At 42.8% G+C, this 21,460-nt stretch overlaps 2 protein-coding genes across 2 annotated transcripts; one reads left to right on the top strand and one right to left on the bottom strand.

The window, feature by feature from the left end:
- Positions 1-1,117: 1,117 nt before the first annotated feature.
- Positions 1,118-5,350, top strand: LOC131284106 (leucine-rich repeat-containing protein 15-like). The gene is given in 3 exon segments (XM_058312961.1): positions 1,118-1,131; positions 1,269-1,904; positions 4,363-5,350. Coding segments are annotated over 3 exon segments (1,638 nt in total).
- Positions 5,351-7,634: 2,284 nt separating this feature from the next.
- On the bottom strand, positions 7,635-9,059 carry LOC131287136 (V-type proton ATPase subunit S1). The gene is made up of 2 exons (XM_058316155.1): positions 8,868-9,059; positions 7,635-8,798 (listed from the first exon to the last, which is right to left on the bottom strand). Exons 1-2 carry the CDS (start codon positions 8,966-8,968, stop codon positions 7,721-7,723), a joined length of 1,179 nt encoding a protein of 392 aa, XP_058172138.1. The 5' UTR covers positions 8,969-9,059; the 3' UTR covers positions 7,635-7,720.
- Positions 9,060-21,460: the final 12,401 nt, after the last annotated feature.

Here is a 21,460-nt window from a genome sequence, read left to right as displayed (position 1 = left end):
ACCAGCGACGCTTGGACGTTCGTCGGATTTCTTCAATGGATGGAGTTGATTCTGTTCGCCTGATCTAGGAAGTGAGGTTAGACCGGATATCAACCTTATTTCCAGTGTTGTGTAAACTAGCCAGGAAGTCGTAAACATGTTTGACTTGTTTTGGCTTTCCCTCGAAGTGTAGGACGATAAGGCAGTTTGTGAAACTTTACGCAGCGTTATGCTTCGCTTCGTTTATGCACACGTTAATGTTATGAGTAAATGAAGTTTTATACACTAAGAAAAATCACGAAAAATAGATCAATTAAGCGGTAGAACGTATAACATAAAATATCGATAACCTGACGGCCACGTGAGATGAAAAACGTTTTTCTGCACTCATGTTTTCGCGACTGTGAGAGCCGAAAATATTTTTCACTCTGTAGATGGACCACGAAAATGGGAGCGAAAACAGGGTGAATTTTGACAGATCAAAATAAACAAACTATTCGGCTGTAGTGCGTATTATCACGGACTCTACCATACATTGAACGTTTATTTTATGTATCAATTTAAGTAGAATGATTTAATTTAATCTAAAATCTTTAACCGGAAAATAATAATAATAATAAAAATAGTTTCCAACTTCAACTGCTCAAATATCGGGTTGGAGAGTCGTAAAGCAAGATAGAAGACTGTGTTGTGAGTGCTCTACTATAAAGTAGCCTGGCCATGGTAAGCATCCTGAAAACTTAATTAAAACGAAATTTTTGACAAACTGTTTTCAAAGAAAAGAAACAAATTATCCATTAACAACTAACGTGCATGACATCATACGCACTCTATAGGACGATATCGTTTGAAGCAAAGAAATTATCGTTAGCTGGTCAGATAAAGAAGTATAAAAATGTATTTATTTGCTTGATACAGAATCCGTTGCAAGCGGAGAAGGTGTCCAACAGCATCAAAACTTGGGCGACGAACCATTGCACTCTGCCGTATGCAAAGTAATCCAACTAACGTAACGTGGCATAGTGATAACGAACGCACACCCATCTATTTATGACTGCTGGAGCGATCCTACATGGTGATCGGATACTGGATCGCATTAGTTTCCTTCGAGTAGTACGGTTCTTTCAGCAGATTCACAATGGGACCCATTGGGTAAGTAAATAGTGATCATCGGGATCGCTTTTTCATGTAACAGTGCGTTCTAATACTAACTTGTTTGCTCACAGTGTTTTGGTGGGCTTGATCCTCCTCGCTCTTGGCGACTGCAAAATGGATGCCTCTCTGTGCAGGTGCCGATTGAAGTACTGTCGTATACTTATGCCCACCAACGATGCACTGAAAACCGACGAAAGTTGTCGGATGGATGAACTGGAAAATGAAATAACCCATGTTTCGATCCTACACTTCTACGACAATAAGATAACAGCTGAAACTTTCGGTTCTTTCCCGAACCTGATCGATCTGGAAATCTATCAAGGAGAGCAGTGCAACATTGAACCGGGAGCGTTCGATAAAACACCTAATCTAAAGAAAGTCGTCATCCACCATACCAATATTAGCACACTAGAGGACAATACGTTCCACGGAGTGGACGCACTAGAGGTCCTTTTCATCGTCTCCAGTGAGCTCACTACCATCGGCCCGAACGCATTTAATGGCCTGAAGAATCTCACCCATCTCAACTTAACGGACAACCAACTCACGCAACTGCCGGAAAATCTGTTCGCATCCTCTCCTGCGCTTACAATGATTAACTTGGCACAGAACCTCATAAGCAACGTTTTACCAGCTGGCATTTTCAACAATATCATTGAATTGGCCCGACTCGATCTGTCTCACAACCAGTTGACTGCGTTCGAATTTCCTTCTCTAAAGGCGTCACACGTGTTGTTGCACAACAACTCGCTGACTACCCCCAGCTGACGGTGACATGCAACATTGCCCCGTTTCCCCACATTCCAACCCCCTTAAGTCCAGTACTGTCAGCTTTCTCTTGCACACTTTGTCTTCCCACTCGTTCTAATGATGAACCGGTGTGCTAGGGAGGAAGTCACATCTGCCCTTTCACATTTTCCCTTTCAGTCTGACACATTGCAATAGCGGAACCGATTGTGTAGCATTCCCATACTGCACAGTAACCCATGAGTGTGTTGGTGCACTTCATGCCGGTCAATCATGTACAGAATAAAAAAGGGCGTTTGTATGAATGCCATCACGCACCGACTGTCAATCGCGACGCGGTGAAGTTTTCAGTCTTCAAAACAACTAGCGCCAGAACAGGCGTGTTGAAAAGTGTGAAGTGTTTTTCCAAAGTTCATGGTGCCCAATGGGAAACTTAAAGAAGAAAAAGTGCATCCATCAACAAGTCCGCGACGGCGTCAGCTCATGGACGATCTGGTCCGTAAAACGGATGAGAAGTTTGATCGTTTGGAAGGATCTTGGAATCGGTAAGTAAACAGTGTGATAGAGCAACATCATGACCGTTAAAACAGCGATTCGTTAATTCCTTTTCTTTGTTTGTTTCGTTCAACAGAATTAACACCGGAGGAAGAAGCCGCCCATAATGTTCCGGGAGAGCAGAGTGTAGAAGTAGAGTTCGAATTTAATAAAGAATAGAAATTTCCGCGTCGACGGATTGCGCAGAACACAACACTGTTTTCTCATTTGATATCCGAAACGCATTATATAAATGTGTGCATGCCAATATGGTGAAATAACACGCACACCTCCATAACCCCCTGTTTGACACTAACACTACCACAAAATAACCGATTGAATGTTGCACCCCACCCCCTTTTTTGGTGCAACACTTTGTCTTGTTCCCTGGAGGCAGAAAATGTCACGCGACGCGTAAAAATGTTGTAAACCCCGCGCATTTAGCGCGCATTTGCCGCGCATTGTGACAGTGAAATGCGCGGGTCTGAGATACCCTCGTGGGCAATTTGCGCATGCGCATGGGTCAGTAATGGCGGCCCCCGAGTACCCTGTATAGTGATGGTCATCATAAAAACATAAGTCCGCCAGTTCCGTAATATTTTTATCATTATATATTTATTTAGGATTATCATACGTTAACGACACTGCTTAAGACTATTTTTAATGATAAATTTCACTGAATATCACTACCCTACACACCACACTTGCACACTAGGGAATATCAATGTCGAAAAGATCTTCTGATGCACATCCGAGCAGCGGGATCGGGATCCAAAACAAACTTCCGACGGAAGATGCTCTAGAAATGAAAATTGAGAGGAATTAAATTATTATTGATGTTGATACGCAATAATTGATGAAATACTTATCTTGTTTTGTTTTCCATCGATGAATTCTGCGAGATCGGATCGGACGCCGCCAGCAGCAGTACCTCTCCATGCGGAAGAGTAGCGATGTAAACAACACTACAACTTCCATTTTTGGGCTGAATATGAGCCGTAAACGAAACACATGCACAATTTCTTCAGTCTTATTTGTAAAGTTCACTAAATAACACTGAAAACATCATTATTTTACGCACTTTTTTATCACTGCGCTCGACGCGCACCAAGCGGTCCCGGCGGCTGCCATCACTGAACGCTCCCCTGACAGCTTGACTGTGAGCGTGGGTTTGAGACTATGGTGGCCAAAAATAAGTGTGATCGTTGAACAAAAATAGCGTCTGACGAATGTTTATCTGTCATAATTTTTTTAAAATTAGATAATGTATTTTTGTACGCGGTTGAGGTTTCACCTATTCAACAATTGCATAAAAAATCGGTGATAAAAATAATTTATCCACCCACAATAAACTTTGTCCATGGGACAACCAAATCCCATAATAGTGTAGGCTGTTTGGCTTTGCATTGAGTGATCGTAAATCTGGTCGGAGTGTGAATTTGATTTTCATTGTTATTTTCAAATACATGGACGTAAATCATATTTAAATGATGGAATCAAACGCATAATCTCTTTTCTATGTTTATTTCCGTTGTAAAATGTGCTGAAATTATTTCAAGTGCATTATGGACATGTTTTTTAACTTTTTTAATCTGTTTAGTCTTACAAATACGTTTAGAATTTGACAAATTGATTGATCATTGATCAAATCGACGTTATTTATTTAAGTTTTGCAAAAATGAAAACGGTTTGAAAAATTGACTAAGTCCCAAAAGAGCGAGTACGAAAATCCGGGGTCGAAGGTGGGAGTAGGATGGCCTGCTGAGTGTATCAACGGTGTTGCACATCGTTTGAAAAGTATGGGCCAATGAGGGGTGGAAACGGGTGGAGACGGGAGAGACGTAGACGTGACACGGAATTTTGAGTTACCGCTGCCAGCAGGGTTATCCATCAAAAAAATTAACTAACAACATGAAAACAATATGTTAACAAGATAAAATCCGCCAGTTGGGCCCTGTATTTGAACGATCATATCACGCTGGTGCAGGCCGAACATAACCGTATCAGCAAACTTTCAGGAACGGGTTCGAAACTGCACACTCTGCATCTCACTGAAAATAATCTCACTGACGCTAGTCCTATCTCGCGAATGATCAACCTGAAAAAACTCATCCTAAGCAACAATCCACTACAGTCCAACAGTGTGTTCAACCGCCTGCGAAGATTGGAAGAGCTACTCCTAAGCCACACCAACATCACGATCACCAATGAAACGTTCACCAACATGTTCGAGCTGAAGCTGCTGGATCTTTCGTACAACAACCTCAAAGAGCTCGATTTCAGCATGTTCTCAGACCTCTTTGACCTACAATCGCTAATCGTGGCGTTCAGTAACATAGACACGATCAACTTCCTCAAACAGCGGGAGTATCTGCCGAATCTACAAGTTCTGGAGATTCAAGGAAACGGCTGGAACGCTACCTACCTAAATCATGTGCTAGAGTACATGAAAATGTACAAGCTAAAGGCCGATATGCACGGACACTTAAAGGATTCATCCACGGAACTGTTCGCCAACGGGGAGCAAGATTCAGACGAGGAATATTACGACGATTACGACGACTACGACTCCTCGATGGAGAGCCGTCTTTCGACAACTACTACGGCCAAGCCTACTGCTTCTCCTACCGTTAGCACAACCACACCCGAGAGGACCACGTCTAAGATGACGACGACTTCTACGACCGGTCTACTGAAGCCATCGGCCGAGCTTTCTATTCGACTTGCCACAGACACCATGGTCCCAGTAGTGGCCCCAACGTCCGCAGTTAACGAACAGCCTGCAGAAGTCGGATCTTCTTCCTTGTATGTGACGTTCCAGGTGATAGTGTACACATTTGCAGTGTTTGGCGCCGTTGCGCTTGGCGTAGTGGCATACTATATGCACCAGCGGATTTCTTCAATGGATGGAGTTGATTCTGTTCGCCTTGTCTAGGAAGTGAGATTGGACCGGATATCAACCTTATTTCCGGTGTTGTGTAAGCTTGCAAGGAATTCGTAAATTTGTTGCGCTCGCAAAATGTTTGACTTGTTTTTACTTTCCCTCGATGTGTAGGACGACAAGGGAGTTCGTGAAACGTTACAAGTGTTCGGCGTATGCAGCGATTTGTTATACCTCTTATTTATTTATTTTTTATTATTTTAGCTCTTCCCATGCTAAAAACAATATTCCAACGACCTTTCTCCTTTCTTAACACGTTGACTGCCATGGCTATCATTTTTTATAGCCAGCTGTCATTAGTTCTAAAAAGTTTTTGTCCCATAAATAAATGAAAATGGAACATAACGAATATAGTAATATTAAAAATAAATTCTTTAGGAATCTAAGTTTTGGTTTAGGCTTCGAAAATCGTCGGATTAGTAAATGTTACATACAAATTTTATCATAAAAGATTGTACTAAGAAAGTGTGCTAAAAACGCTTGGCAGTCAACGTGTTAAACCAGTGTAGTGGTATGCCAAAAATGAGAAAACAATTTTTTCACTGTCTACGATGGTTCTATCGAGAACATTTAAAAATATCCTTCACATCGTGAATGTACCCGTTAATGTTATGATTAAATAAAAAAGTTATACACCATGAAATAGCGTTTTTCCATATTCGTTTGTTGATATCTGAAAAATCATCAAAAAAAAAATAGATCAATTAAGGAGTAAACAATATAATATAAAACAAGGAAAAATCAACCAATGTACTATGTACAGTATAGTACAGGTTGTTTGTTCCGATGATTTGATGAAATATACATTTTGTTCGAGTGAAACATTGAAAGCAACACTATACAAGTACCAAATACAATAATGTACTAAAAGGATCGATTGAAAAAAGAATTAACACTTTGACGGCCGCACAATTCACGGTGTCACAACGCTTTCCGACCGGCGCGTTTGCACTAGTTCCTCCGTATCTGGCCGCCCTGTTTGATAATTCTTTTTCAATCTTTATTAGAATTTACGAACGAACAGCAACGCGCCCTGTGGAATTTGTTTACTTTCCATTTGATATTTGTTTACATTCAGTAGCCTGTGGTGCTTGTCTGGTGACAGCGTTGACAGCACACCAAAATGATGTGATCGGATGCAAACTGAAACGGATCCATTACATCTATAGATGTAGCCGGCCGTCAGAGTGTTAACACGTTGACTGCCATGTCACCCAAAAGTGGCTGACAGCAAAACTCAGTTCTAAAAAGTTTTTGACGCATAAATAAATGAAAATGCAACATAAAAATTATAGTTATATTTTGTATCAACTCTTTGTGAAGCTAAGTTTTTGTTTAGCCTTCAAAAATCGTTGGTTTAGTAAATATTATGAACAAATTAAATTAAAAAAGATTGTTCTAAAAAAGTGTGCTAAAATCGCTTGACAGTCAACGTGTTAATTCTAATTGTTGATAGCGGTGCGCTGTTCCAAGCCTATCTGCAGGCGCAATAGGCTTAACAACAGATTAGTATAACTCGCGGGATCATGCACAAAGCACATGCGTAAAAGTTCCAAACTTAACGGTTCGAGGCGATGAACGTATATCATCGAAAACGTTTTTAAGACCGATTAAAAATGTTACATTTTCAATTAATTCGTTTGATTTCCTTCAGAGGAGTAGTGAATCAAAGGAATCCCTAAACATTGACGCTGATCACATATTCGCAGACGATTTGATTTCTGTAATCTCATAAGAGCACAACATAGTCTTGCCGCGATGGATTCCACGACATTGACCACATCATCTAGTCTTGTATGAAGTTTGAAGCCGTCCGTCCTGGTGTATTGCCCGCACTTTAGGCCTTAGTGAAGATCCCAACGTCCCCCATTCTTAACATCCTGAGACAAAAGGACATCAAGTGCGCGTGAGTCATATTTAAAGCCTGATAATGTGAGATTGCACTGTAGAATCATCCCCTTCCCACGTCCCGCGCATGCTGTGAGACCAAACACACAGACCAGCAGCATACCCATCAACTTCACAAACATTCATCGCCAGCAACAGCAAAATTAACCAACGATACCGTTCCGTCTGTTTGTAGCTGGGAGGAAAAACTCAAGCTACGATTAGTTTTTGAGAATATTGTTTTTTTTTTTACATTATCGAACTACACGCCCTGACCATATAAATATACCTAGTCGGCTAGGCATGATAAAAAGGTTAGTGATTCGAAATCATCTTTAGCTCAAGTTACACTAGCAAAATAGAAAAATTTCATTTCAATTCAATTGCCAATGTGTATAATTTTATTGTGAATGGCTCGCTAAGCTCAATTATTGTGCAACTACGAAGGCTGTGGCCGGACACCAAAGTGCACACCCACTACTCGGTGGTGTTGACGATGATCGTTTTGCCCTTCGGATCGTCGAAGCGATCCATCGTGCGGATATCCATCATCCAGGCGATGCCGTACGCGCCAATGATGAGGAAGATGAGAATCAGGAACAGTCCGGAAAGAATGCCCCCGGTCGTGAAGCCGACGCAGTGCCATGCGTCACCAAACTTGATTGGTACGGTGCTGGATTCCCCGTCGGCCGGCCAGAACGGCTGGAACTGCACCTCCTCGAACACGATTTTGTTCTGCAGATCGAACGTCATGTATTCCCACGAGTTGCAGCGGTACGAAAAGTGCTGGTTCACGTGCACACGATGGCGCAAGTAGTACTGCTGGTCGTTGAAGGACACGGACGTAATCTCCCACGAGCCTTGGGAAACCATGAAGTGCAGGTCCACCTTAGCGCTCGGACCGTTTAGCTGAATGTGAAGGGTTTGTGCATCGGCGGTGTTGCTCGAGTTGGCCGGTATCTTCTCCGCTTTGTCCAGCTCAACGACGGTCAGTTCGGCGGCATCGACCGGGCCGTAGCTGAACTGTTCGATGGACATCAGGAAGTCTTCCGTCGACAGCGTCTTGGGTTCGCGTTCCGGGGTCTCTGCCTGGCGAGTTTTACGTACCAGACGTGACGCACTGAAGGACGCCGTTTTGCCAGTGTAGATGGCAAGAACGTTCTCGTAGGCATTGCGGAGCCGAGCGTACAGCGCATCGATTGCAGCATCATGTGACGCGTAATCACCCGAGCCGAGGTCAACGACGACAATTCCACCAGCACGCGGTACGATTGGCTCACTGAGCGTTCCGTCTGACAACAACAGGACGGTTCGAGCATTCGAGCCCTCCAACACGCTCAGCGGTTCCTCGACGCTCGGAAGGTACGACTTGCGTTCGATTTTCTGCAGATTCTTGAAGCATGTTTGCGTCTTCAGCTTGCACTGACTGAGGTCCTCCGTCGAGAGGCGATCTTCGGCGAACACGACCGTAAAAGTGTTCTCGTCGATTTGGGCCTCGACGAGCGCTTCGAATTCCGTGCTCGTGTATCGGCTGAGGGCCGGAACGTAGGTCACACTGGTGAGGAAGAACCAAACCTGATAACTTTCGAAAACATGGGGCGGATGAACTGCTGTGTTTACTTACGATGGTTTTCCCCAAACAAAAACAGGAACATTCGTTGCGCGGGCACCGCCGAAAACGGCCAGTGCCAGCAAAAGCACCACGGGTAATCCTAATCTGGCCATTGCAGCTTACCTGTCCGGAAGATCGTCGCGAAATGCACGAATTTAACTTGACCAGCTGACTAATTTGGCGAACAAAACTGATCTCGTGACTTCAAGAGGTCCACTTGACAAATTGGTTACAAAACTGACGTAAATTGTAAACGCCATGACCAAGATTAGTTGAACCAGTTTCAAAAACCTTGGGCTTGCTATGAAATAAAAACTGAAATAGCTAATTTGTTAATAATTTTCAAATACGCTGTTTTTCATACATAAATCAATGTCAATGTTCAATGAATTTAGCATATCAGATGAAAACAAGGCAAGTTAGATGTGCACGTATGATATGACGGATCTGGATTCGGGCTTGAAGACCCGGATCTCCAAATGGATTCGGATCGAAGGATTGGAATTCATTTTCCCAACACTACTTGTTTTAGTTTCTCGCAAAAATGACGTTTTGCACCAATTTCAAACACCTTGGTCACTATTCAGCGAACTTGCAAGACGTTTGTCAAATCTGCTGAATGAGATACAAATGTTCAAAAAAGCTGGTAAAAGGGAAAATTCATAGCATTTTAAATGTCAATGGTCAGCAACGAATAAAAACCATGAACAGAAATCGTTACAGACAACAAGCAACATAAATAATCCCAAATCATTCCAAAATAATAAAATATGTCCGGAAACTTTCGTGACTGAATATGTCATAACGATCTATTTGCATTTGAATGCAACGACGTCTAAAAATTTACTTTGTAAATTTAAAGAAGTATCCTCACTTTTATTTCCAGAGGGCTTCCTTCATTCTTGTTAAAGTTTCTATAAATATCAACTGTGATTATCCGTTGAAATCTTAAAAAAAGTATCAATATAATTTACCAATTTGGTGATTAACCTTCCCTCTAACCATTACTATTATCATTCCGATTTGCATAAATTCTTGAGATGTATTAAGATATCTTCATCCCTTCCTTGTCCGATTCATTTCATCACAAATACACTTGAGCACGATTAGATTATTCTGACTTAACTGTAGCGTGCCTCAATACCTTGCAACTGACTTCCATCCCGTGGTGATTCCGATATTCGAATGTTAATGAACTTAATAATGATCCAAGTGAATTGAAACACACAAATCTACGGAATGCCAAGGATCAACCACGTTTTTTGTTTTTTTTTGGCTCTGCTTTTATACTCACTTGGGACTTGCCGCTTAAACAAGCTCTTGATGTGATTGTAATTCATTGCCCTACCATCACACAGGCGCTCGGGAAGTGCAAAATTAATAATCCTAATGGGATCCTAAGCAACCTATGCAGGCTGGAATATAATTTATTAACGGATAAACGACTCATTCCCGGGTGAAGAAGATCTAGAAGACAGAAATCGACGAAGTATTCTTACAGACTCCAACGTTCATGCGAATGATAATCGGCCATCAGTAGAGCAAAAATAAAGTAATGAGCAATTATGATTAAGAGAAAGAGACAAAAATAAACAAAACATCATGGTTGACTTCGGCGAAAAGGTCGGTCGAACATTCATCAACATGCTCATAACAAATGGGATCCATTTGAGTGTCCTGCTGCCGAAGAAAAAGTACTTGAGTTGAAAGAGGAAATTTTTGAAAATGTCCATTGACGAAATCAACATACTGTGGAAAATGCAAAGCCCACAGTGGAAGCTGAGTCCTGAATGTAATACGCAAAATTTGCCTTTTCCTTTCTTCGAATTCAAAGACACTTTTACAGAGGAACAAAACGGTTTATCTCGTTCAAGGAGGAAAGCGAATTATCCATCATCATTTTCCAAAGAAACGCCGAAACACGTCTCGAATTAACGAATGCACGAGGGCTGCTAATGCGAGTAAGACCGTAATTTGCGTACACTGAGGGAGACATTTGGATGGGAGATGAATCAACTGAGCATTACTTTGTTCTTCCTCTGTTCGAAGTCGCCTTTAAAGGAGGACAGAGGGGCATAGGAAAATTCTTTTATCTTTAGAAAAAGGTCAACGGAACCATTGAGCATGACATGACAAATTAAAGGTGATTGAATAATTTCCAGATTAATGTTGGGTAAACATTGCCTTTATGTGGGAATTCAAACTTATCAACAAAACTCACTCTACTTTCCGCAAGTTTGGCGAGAGAAGTGTTTTTCACAAAAATATCAAACCAATATTTGAAAGTAAATTAATGTTAAGCAAGCTTAGAGCAACTGTATGAATTTTTCATTTGCTTAACACTTTTCCGACCCCCATGTTTTGGTGGAAAGCTCTGCGCCGTTAGGTATTGAATGTAGTGACTTGCTGACTTGAAAACTTCGCATGTTCGCGAGTACGCCAAGCCGGCAGCACGAACTCTCCGGCACAATCCGCAAAGCTGCTTATTGCATACCATTGAGGTGGAAATGAAAGTTAAAATATGGCAATTGGCGACGTCTTCCCTCGGTGCAGTGGGGAATCCTTTTTATTCTCCAGTCGCAGGTCGACATTCTCTGCCAAACGATCGACTTTCCAATTGAATTCTACACTTGGAGTTTTCCGTTTCTTCCGTCCTGCTCGTCGTTGTCGATGTGTTTCCTTTTTTTGCAGATAAACTTTAAAGTTTCGCTTTCGACTTTTTCCGGAGGATGCATGCATTCACGCCGTGAGTCTGTGCATGTGCTTGCTGGCCGTGTGCTCGTTCCGGGAACGATTCTTCTTTTTTTATATTAAGTTTCCTAATCAACTTCCAACTGCTCACTGCTCACTTTTGTGTGTGATAAAACCATTTTTTATGCCTTCCGCCGCGCAGAGTCTTAAAGCTCTCGAAAACCCGGAAGCACGGGTGACATAAAAAGATGGAATTGATTGTTTGCGGAAACTCTTCTTAGATGCCACCAGCGATGGGAACAAAGCGAACCGACTTCGAGAGTGGGTGGCAGCGGGAGGGCCCGCCTCTGCATCCTTTATGCTCCACCAAAACACGCGCTAAATACGGAACCCAGACACGGCACCGGTTGATGAACATTATAATAAATCTAATATAGTGCTTGTTAGCTGTGACGGTTCAATTTAGTTATCTTATCACTGTTCAATTATTGGCGATGATCTGTTGAGGAAAATCTCGGAAATGTGGCGGAACGGCGATGGAGGCAGATTGCTCTGCGGCGATGTACATATTGCTGTGCGTGGGGAATCCTGGTGTGCATATGGAATTGTTCGACTGCATGCGCCGGCAAGGCGTCAAGGATGCGTGTCGAGTCCTCGCTCGCTCGAGGAGCGTGTGGTCGGGTGGACCTTGGAGATCGGAACTGCGGGGCGGTGGAAATGCAGATATCTATCCGTTTGCGATCAGATAACTCTGTTAATCAAATAACCGCGTCCCACATTCGCTATGACGAAGTTCTATTGCACGTATCGCTCTAGGTTTTCGGTCTGAATAAGAAGAAGAAGTCTATAAAATCTTTAATTGACGAGATTGTGAATCCTGCATACGCCTGAGAAGAAGACAATAAAATAAAAAAAAGTCATAAATATAATTTTAATGATAAACAAACAATAAAAAATTTAACGACAGTGCAAAAGCTTCAAGAACTCAACAATTATTAAATGTATGTATTTACTATTAAGATGCATTAATATTAAGATAGGCAACTCTGCCAAAGACGTATCAAATTACAAAAACTTAAGTTAAGCATTGGTAAGTTCACTCTTAGTGACATTTTTGTGCGTGCGGAAACCAGTTCATAATTTCGAATTGGAAGTGCAATTTGTTTGCCGCATAAAAGAAACTCTTATAAAAGGTGCGAAAAACTCGATCAAATATTTCATAAAAATTATACATTTTGAGTGACATTGACGTTTTTGATATTGAAGATTGCAAATATCTGATAATCCGAGCATAGCGAGTAATTTTCCATGACCAAATTTGAGAATACAAAAGTTTCGCAGTCTTGTTTCCTATGGATATAATTTGGAATAATGTTTTTCCGTTTTAAATACTTAAATTCAACTGCTTTTACAACTAATATCTCATTGCACGCAACTTTTGGTACGATTTTAGCGGGCTGAACCCGATGGAGCTTGACTTGTTTACCAGAAGATTTTCACAAAAATCAAACTAACCACGTCGTTCCGTGATGTAATCCTTTCCATTGGACGCCAAGCCACCATTGGGGATGGATGCGGATCGTGCTTTTCTTTCGCCCCACGTAATGAGACACAATCAAACACCAATTGGGTGTAATCTTCGACCGACGAACGGACCGATGTTTGAGATGGAGGAGTTAATGATGATGGGACGATGCAAACGATGGCATCGGTGCATGCCGGACACCGCTTTTCTCGTGCCATTATCCCTCGAGATGGGTGGTTAGTGTGTTTGCTAAGAAGATTACTGCAGCGCCATTGAAGCGACGAAGCCGGATAGGATGGAACCCTTGTACGGTGATCCTGCGAGCTGGCCATCACCAACCACCCGTTCGATGCCAGTGTCTCTAGCCACGGTATAGGCGGAAGAAATTTGGCCATCTCCCGCAAGGACGTTCGATTTTCATCGTTTCTGGGTAGGGCTTAAACCGCCCACCACACGACCGTCCGGAAAAGTGGGGGCAAATTTATTCATCAGCCCGTTCGATGGGATGCCCTTTTTTACCCCACGATGATTTGCTCCGAAGGCAGCACCGAGCTGGTGCGGCCACTTTTCGGGACGATGCTGAAGGCGGCTGATAATAACGTTTCCCTGAACCGCACTGGTTAATACATAAATTCATCATTTTGCCACATTGAAAGCTAGGTCGGGATTTACACCCTTTCGGTGGGTCAATGAATAGGGTTCAAATGTTTTTGAGGTTTACATACCGACCCTCCTGGGCCCCCGAGGCGAGGACCGATTTGTGGCTCAAGATGTCGCTTCCCCACCCCGGTTGTTCCTTCTTCTAGGGGTGCATTTATCGATGGGATGGTTTCCCGCAGGGAAGATGGGAAGTCCGTCATATGTGTGTAGGCACGTGAGGCAGAGGCCAACGGTTCGGGCGAGCGAGGATGAAAGATGCAGCCATTATCGTACGGAACCATGCTGATGCCGGCTTAAGCCCGGAACGTGTCCGTATGACCAAGCGGGTAATTTATAATAATTAACACATGCAAAAGGCGGTTATAAGTGTTTGCTGTGAAAGCGAAACGGTCATGTTGGACTTTCCAGATTTCCAAAAGAAAAACAATATCGAAACCGGTATTAATAAATGTTGCTAACCATTAGATGATTGTTCTGTCCAATAACTGCAATTTTTATCATTTAGTACGGCTAACAATGTAAAACAAAATGCTAAATCTAAAGAATTTATGCGAGTTTTTCTGAAATGTTAAGCTAATGGAAATGATATCCCAGGTAAATGAGAATTTAATTGCTTAATGCATCTTCCCACCCGTGCTAATGACCGCCGTACTTCCTGGGTTGAAATACGCCCCTTTAAGCTTAATTTCAAGCGTATTTTTGAAATGGTCGACAGCAATGTTCTTGTACGATTTTTCATAATTTCAATGCGGGGTTTTTCCTACCCGATGCAATCGGGTTTGATGTAGTGCTTTTGCGATAGGCTTCATTGAATGGAAGAAAACCAACGGTTTGTGCGATTGGCGCGGTTTGGTTCCCGTATATAATATTGTTGAAACAGAGAGCAACCGATGGGATGCGTAATAATTTACAATAATCTAATGATTAATTATTTACTGGTTATAATTTCGGATTTTCGAAGGGTTCCACTAGAATATTGTTGCATGGTGTGAGCACTGGTTGAACGAATATTTACCGATACAAAAAGGTATGAAACACTAGCAGGCAGAAAATCGCACCTGGCGTGATCAAATGAAAATTCGTTTGTTTGGGCTGTAAAATAAAAGTCGGGGAAGTGAAATAAAAGTCAGCCACGCCAAGTTCAGGCCATTTCCAGTCCACGCCACGCGCAACCACGCTGGCCAGCGGGCCTAAAACACATTTCACCGTGCGGTCACTTGCGTTCGGAGATGGGAAACCCGTTATCATTACGCGTTTTATTATTTTAGTAGCGAGGATTTACTTTTTCTTCTTTTACGCCCCTAACCATCGGAACGAAACGCGCGTGTGTTTGTCTGGTGCATGAAAAATGAAGATCTCTGTGGCCACGTTGATAGTGAAGAGGGCAAAGGGCGGGCCCGGGCCATACACACGTTTTCCCCATCTGGACCGCGAGCGTTTCTATGCGCTCCACCAGCGCGGTCTAACACAATCCGTCAGAAACAAATGCCCATTCCCAGTGTATGGTCACTTTCGTTCGCTGCATACGGTGCGAGGGTCCAAACGCAATCTTTCTCCTTGCCAATCGAGCCGCCGGAGGCTCAGCTTGCGTCTGCTGATGAAGGATTTGAATCCATTCCGCGAGAGCGCTTCCGAGGCAAAAGGGTTTGAGTTTCGTTCGGAAGAACGAAAAAAGACCGGCTTTACAAATAAGAACCAAGCGTGGATGGTGTTTGCTAAAACGGGATGAATGAACACCCCAGGATGGCTACGATGGGATATTTTTGGGCACACATAGCGAGCCCCACGGCTGTACAAGCACAAATGTTGAGGGTTGGCGACGAGATAAGCCTTCAGCTTAGGATATTTAAACATTTCTGTCGGTTTTCAGTGGTCCAGTGATGTTGTGGCTAATTTACGGTTGTATGGAATTAGATCTCATAAATGCTAGCTCTAAAACCTAGCGATTGGTTTTGCATGTTGGATTTACTATAGTAAAAAAGAAATCATGTTTAAATATATTAAACGTCCACACAAACCTTTCGATAACATTCCGAAATCCAAGACTAGATGCTCCCTTTCAAAACTGTGTGGATTATAACTAAGCACTTCTTCGCTGGCCACTGCCGTTCGTTAGTTTAGCGAACATCAAGCGTGCGCCAAATGGCTTAGCTCACAATCCGTAAGCTTGCGATATTCTGGAGAAGGGCAAGCAGCAGCAGCAGCAAGTTTTCTTTTAAGCAAATTTGCCAACGGAGCGGAACACATGGGACACTTTTGCCAAGTCGGTCACAGTTGCAAAAACGACGACATGGCACGTAGCTCGAGCTGGACATATTTGTCAAACCGTTTATTTAATCTAAACTTTTCGATCCCCGCACACTGCTGCTTTTGTAGAAACATATTTTGGTTCGAAAGTTTTTTTGTGGAGATAGTTTTATTCGAACATTTTCCTTATCTATTTTCTTTTTTCCTTTACCTTTTTACCTTATTCTGGGATTGTATTCAGAACTAAAGAAAACAAATTTAGTGGATAAATTTAATATTTGTTCAGTGAAATTTTGACCACCGAAACCGGGCACAATGCCGTTGTCAGCTCGAGTGACCGTATCCGTCATCATATTCGTCGTGGTTTAGCCGTTAGATTTAATTTCGTCATGAATTAAGCAACTAATGCCCGACGCAAAAGGAAAAAGGAACGTCGACCGTCCGCAAACTTTCCCGCGCAATCTGAGGAGTCACTGGAGGAAGGATTTGGGGCAAGACAAAAAAGCCAAAAACAAGATCGGAACCAGGTTGTACGATTTCGATGGACACGAAAGAATGAAGGACAAGCGTGTCCTTGTAGCGCGCTCGGCGATTATCCCGTTTTCAGGATGGGAGGGTACCGGCTCACCGGCTCTTTGGTAGTCAGGATAGTTTTCGATTCTGGAATCGTAAAAAACAGCGTTCTATTTACTTTAGGATACGATTATTTAAATTATACCAAGCTTCAGCTCGGTCGGTGGCGAACGAGCCCTGGATGGTTTTGTGTTTGACTTAATTCGATTTCTCTTCCATTCCACTTTTTTCTGTTGCTTGGCGATCCCGTTGCTTCCCCAAATTTCCCGAATCGGCGAACCGGTGCGACGAGGAAAAGCAATTTTCAACCACGCTTATTTGCTCTCCTTGGTTGGCTCGTTCTAATTAGTCATGTCCCCCTTGTTTGCCCACACACACAGGTGATAAATTGAGAGTGATATTTTATTTAAATCTGGTTTTTGATTTTCACCAAGTCCACACGTGGCCACCATTTTCGTCAGATTGAATTTTATAAATTCGTTCGATTGATTAATGCTTCACCGAAGGTGGCCGAATGTAAGCTGGCCATTTTGATGGATAAGGCTTTAACTCACAGGTTGATTATCAAATCAGCACTGATTGCATTACAGTGGAGAGGATCTCCGGTGGAGCTAAGTCCATTCCCAGTCCTATTCACTGTTCGATTCACAGACTTAGGAGGAAACCACCTAACCGGTTGTGACCGCACAATATCGTGCAATTGCGAAGGCCAAGCACAATCCGTGCCCAAAACCCGATGATTTGTAGCGAGCGGCTCCAGCCATATGTTGGCTGCCAATCCCGAATGGATCCGTACGGCCATTACATCGCCGTTCCCTCGCTGAATAAGCCTTCCAATTTTCCAACCCACCGAATTTCCCCACGAGTGGCGCGGATCAGCTTGGAACGTGAGCAAACAAACATTTACGCCGTTGACAAAGGCAGGATTTATTGCATCCTTCGTGTGGGCAGTGCCCCTCCGCACGTTTCCGCAATTCCGCCCTGCGCAATTGCAAGCCTTCCCTCGTGCCCTCCCCAGGGATCCGAGCCCGGGCTCTATCATTCACTATCTCTAAATTGCAATAGTTAATCCGACAGTTTCGTCGTGCATTCCCGTGCTGAAATTGATTGGTTGCTCAGGAAAGCAATTTAGTTTAATTGTGGCACAACCGCAGCCCGGGACGGAAGGCGGCACGCCGGCACTTTGCAGGCGCGGCGGCTTTTCGCGGCCATTCATCATCATAACTGTGCATACCATTATGAGCCGATCGTTATCGCATTCCGGTCGACCGTGGGGAAACCGGGAATGCACTCATTGAGCGTGCGTTCTTTATTCGGTGTGTCGTTTGACGCTGGACACAATAATTGGGCGGGTGATTTGTCGCCAACGTTTATGAGCTTCGGTGGTTGGAACGCCGGTACATTCCAAGCTGATGGATAAAATATTTACGAACGCCAATCCACCACCCATGACGCGCGAACAGTGAGGTGTTATTTTCCATCTCGCGCTTGAAATAGAATATGAAGAGTTAGAAATAAAACTTTATGGCTAAGCACTAAAGAAGATTATTAAATGAGTCCGCAAAGTTCCCATGCAGAGCACGCTCGTCCACCGGGACTTATGTTCCACTGCGGCACGCAAATAAATCATCCGGCTGGAGGAAGCAATAAGAAAATAAACTAATTGTATACGCAACACAAATCGTGGCTTTATGATTCTGGTTTTGCAGGATGAAATTCGTAGGCAGGTGAAAAATCCGCTTCTTCTGCTCCCAGCAATGATGAGACCTGCTTATTTCTTTCCATCTCTCAGACATTGGTCGGGGTTTTGCCTTCAGCTGCCGTGCGATGTCGTGGAAAATTATGTTTGCTGCCGGCGTACCCTCTCTGGAGAATAGTTTCGGAAAATTCAGTGTCGTAGCTTACCTTTCCTGAAGGGTGACCCGAGCGTGGGTTAATAATTGTGTAGAAAAATAATGGAATGAGTTTGTACACAACTGGCAGACTGTCAAGTAGGTAAAGCGTTTCATCTTTTTAGAGACTTTTCCCTAGAGATTCGTGTATAATTTTAGTTGAAAATTCCATTTGATGTACTCAACATTGGGCTGGACTCTTAAAATGTGATTAAGGTTTACGTATGAAATGGAGAAAATAAATAAACCATTGTATTTTTGGCATGGTTTGGGATATGTTTCATGGGAAATGCATTCGGGTGCAGAGTCAAAGCTAAGTTTATTATATGTTTATACTCACGGTCAACCAAGTTGCATTTCTCATTAAAATCCTAATCAAACCAAACCCCTTGTTGCAGTGCATTTCAAACAGCACACTTCTCCGTCTCCCAAGTGAAAGAAACATTGGCGAAGAAAGAAACTGGTGGAAGGTGCAGAGCGCGGGGAATCTACTGCGCATCCGCTCTATTTCATTACCAGAGTCATAAACTAAGGACCATTCACTGCCGGACTGTCGAGATTGATCCAAAATCCTCGGAATCTTAGCGGTATTCCGTTGCTTTCGGCATTTTATTAGTTTCCTTTCCTTCTATCTAGCCATCTTGTGCAATGTAGCATCTCTGCTCGGCATCTATCGCCGTTTCCGGGAGGAAGCAACCGTAACATAAAACATCGACACAATCTTTGCTGGTGAAGTCGCGCGGGAAAAATGGACCGCACCGGTGATACAACCGGTCCCAACAGTATCACCGGATCGAACATCGCAGATGGATGATGGACCTTTTCTCCCGGATGCTTCCGAACTCGATGCAGTGCGATGAGCCATGGGTTGATGGGCCGGGAGGAAAACAACACGCGGCACGGTAAGGAAATGAAGGGAAAATGTAATTTATAATTCATAAAATGTATTCCCTCATCCAATTAATATCGAAACAGGCATGATAGTAAGTTAGTTCGATCATTCATTTTTCCCTTCCCAGCGAACAAGGATTCGGCGGTGTCGGAGTGGTGGTAGTGGGGACAAACTGTTCGTCGCTTCTTTCCTTCCACTGGAAGAGACAAAACTACAACGAACCATCAGAAGGAGGCGAAAGTTATCATGACTACGTTATGTTACATGTGATTAATACTTGATAGCGGACGATGGGAGATACGTACGACGATGAAGCTATTTATGAAATCCTTCTGTAGAGCCGTTGAAACGATCGTATTTTCTCTAAAATGTATTACAGCTGCTAAATAAACAGTTGTGTCACATGAACTCACTTATTCAAAGTACCGAAAGTGGATTCGCCATATCAATATTAGCTTTAGACTAAAATCTTGATAATATTGTAAATTATTTTTCATTCATTAATCGTTCCCCACTGTTATTATCTGTAGTTAGTAGAGTAGTGTAGTTATTAAGTAGTACACAAGTTTAATAGAAAGGTTCGTGTAACAGTCGCATCAAATTTTGTTAGGTCGCACAAGAATCAGAATGATGTGATATTCAAATAAACATAATATTTTCTAATACTGTTTCGAATTAAATTGTATTTTTTGTATTTATGCCGAAATTAAAAAAATTGTTTAATTTGTCATATTGCATAGATCAATGTTCAAATATTTGTGTTAATCAGGACCGCCATTTCTACCAAAAATCCATGTAAATACTGAACTTTAATGCTGGAACATGTGCCGTTTTGTTTTTAATTGTGTAAATTATGTCTGTCAAAATTATGAAATGCAATAGTCAAAAATCAAACATCATTCCTACAATCTGACTTAGAGCACATATTACATTAATTTTTGTTGTAACTTGAACGGTTGATTCTATAAGTTTAGTAATCGAAGAGACTGCAAATAAATACTTTAAAAGTGCAATTTTCAACAAATGAAACCGATTAATCAATTACAAATAAACTTGTATGTACAGACAAACTACATTGTGTTTAAAGTCTCTTGAAAAAAAATCCACACAAAAGGTCGGCAAGTACGGAAAATCCGTTCCACACGCAGATTGCGCGCTTCACGTCGCGATTACTTCGGTAGGCTTCATTTTCTGAGCCTCTGGCGTGAAACCACATTACACCGGAAAGCGTTCCACGTCGAATGGCGGCCGAACGCGCATCCAGGGCAGTCTGTCATATTTCATATTTGATTAAAATGTTTGCATTCGAATCGGGCACTACCGATCTATAATTTACCAAACCGGGCCAACCCATCCACGGCGTTCTAACGCCCTATCGTGCCCGCGCAGACAAACTTCCCCGAGCCTTGCGCACGACCTTGATAATTACAGCAAATTTGGTTCCGGCTGGTCCGCGCCAGGCCACGCATTTTCCCCGCAGATTTTAAGCCAGGCAGGAGAGGAGTGAGAGAAAGAAAAAAAGCAGGGTGCAGCCGGGACGAGCCGAGTGGCTCGTTCATCCATTTTCCTTATCGGAGGTAATGTAGCATGAGCCTTCCGGCGCTGGTGAATTATGGAGGAACTGATTTCTGCATCGCTTCGCGTAATTAGCTGGTAGTGCACTTTCCACGTGGAGGGAGGCACCACGGCTCGATTGGGGGGCCACCGTGGGTTTATTTTGGCGTAAATTTTGCTAACGGAAGGCAAAACTGTGATCACCGGTGGCATTCGAATGCTGCACGGAGCATCGTGTGCCTGCAGTTGCTACAATCCGGCGGGTTTTTGTTGGTTTGAGTCGTGCCTGTCAAGAGCAATCCGAATAAAGTGAGTGTTTTTCCCCCATTGAAAGTTGTTCATACGGAAATCATGCTTACGCATGACGTTTACGAAGAGTTCATTATGTCCCAGGAGAAATACGGTGAAAATAGTTTGCCGGGTAAATGTTAAGGTGGAGTCATAGGGAGATATGATGCTATTTAAACTGTTAGGATTTTAAACCGTTATTCAGAAATTATAAATCATTACAAAATTTTTTAAGCGCTTCCGTTAGCCATCAATCAACTATCTTTTCTCTTCAATTATGTCG

Source organism: Anopheles ziemanni, chromosome 3, assembly GCF_943734765.1.
Source record: "Anopheles ziemanni chromosome 3, idAnoZiCoDA_A2_x.2, whole genome shotgun sequence".
In the NCBI taxonomy this organism is placed as follows: Eukaryota; Metazoa; Arthropoda; class Insecta; order Diptera; family Culicidae; genus Anopheles; species Anopheles ziemanni.
The sequence above is the reverse complement of the archived record's forward strand: the minus strand, read 5'-3'. Positions and strand labels throughout refer to the sequence as shown.

Bases quoted from the DNA above. Each gene is read 5' to 3' on its own strand.
- LOC131287136 (XM_058316155.1), bottom strand. From the start codon at position 8,968: ATGGCCAGATTAGGATTACCCGTGGTGCTTTTGCTGGCACTGGCCGTT. The intron at 8,799-8,867 runs GTAAGTAAACAC...CTTCCTCACCAG, and splicing joins TTTGTTTGGGGAAAACCATC to TGTGACCTACGTTCCGGCCC.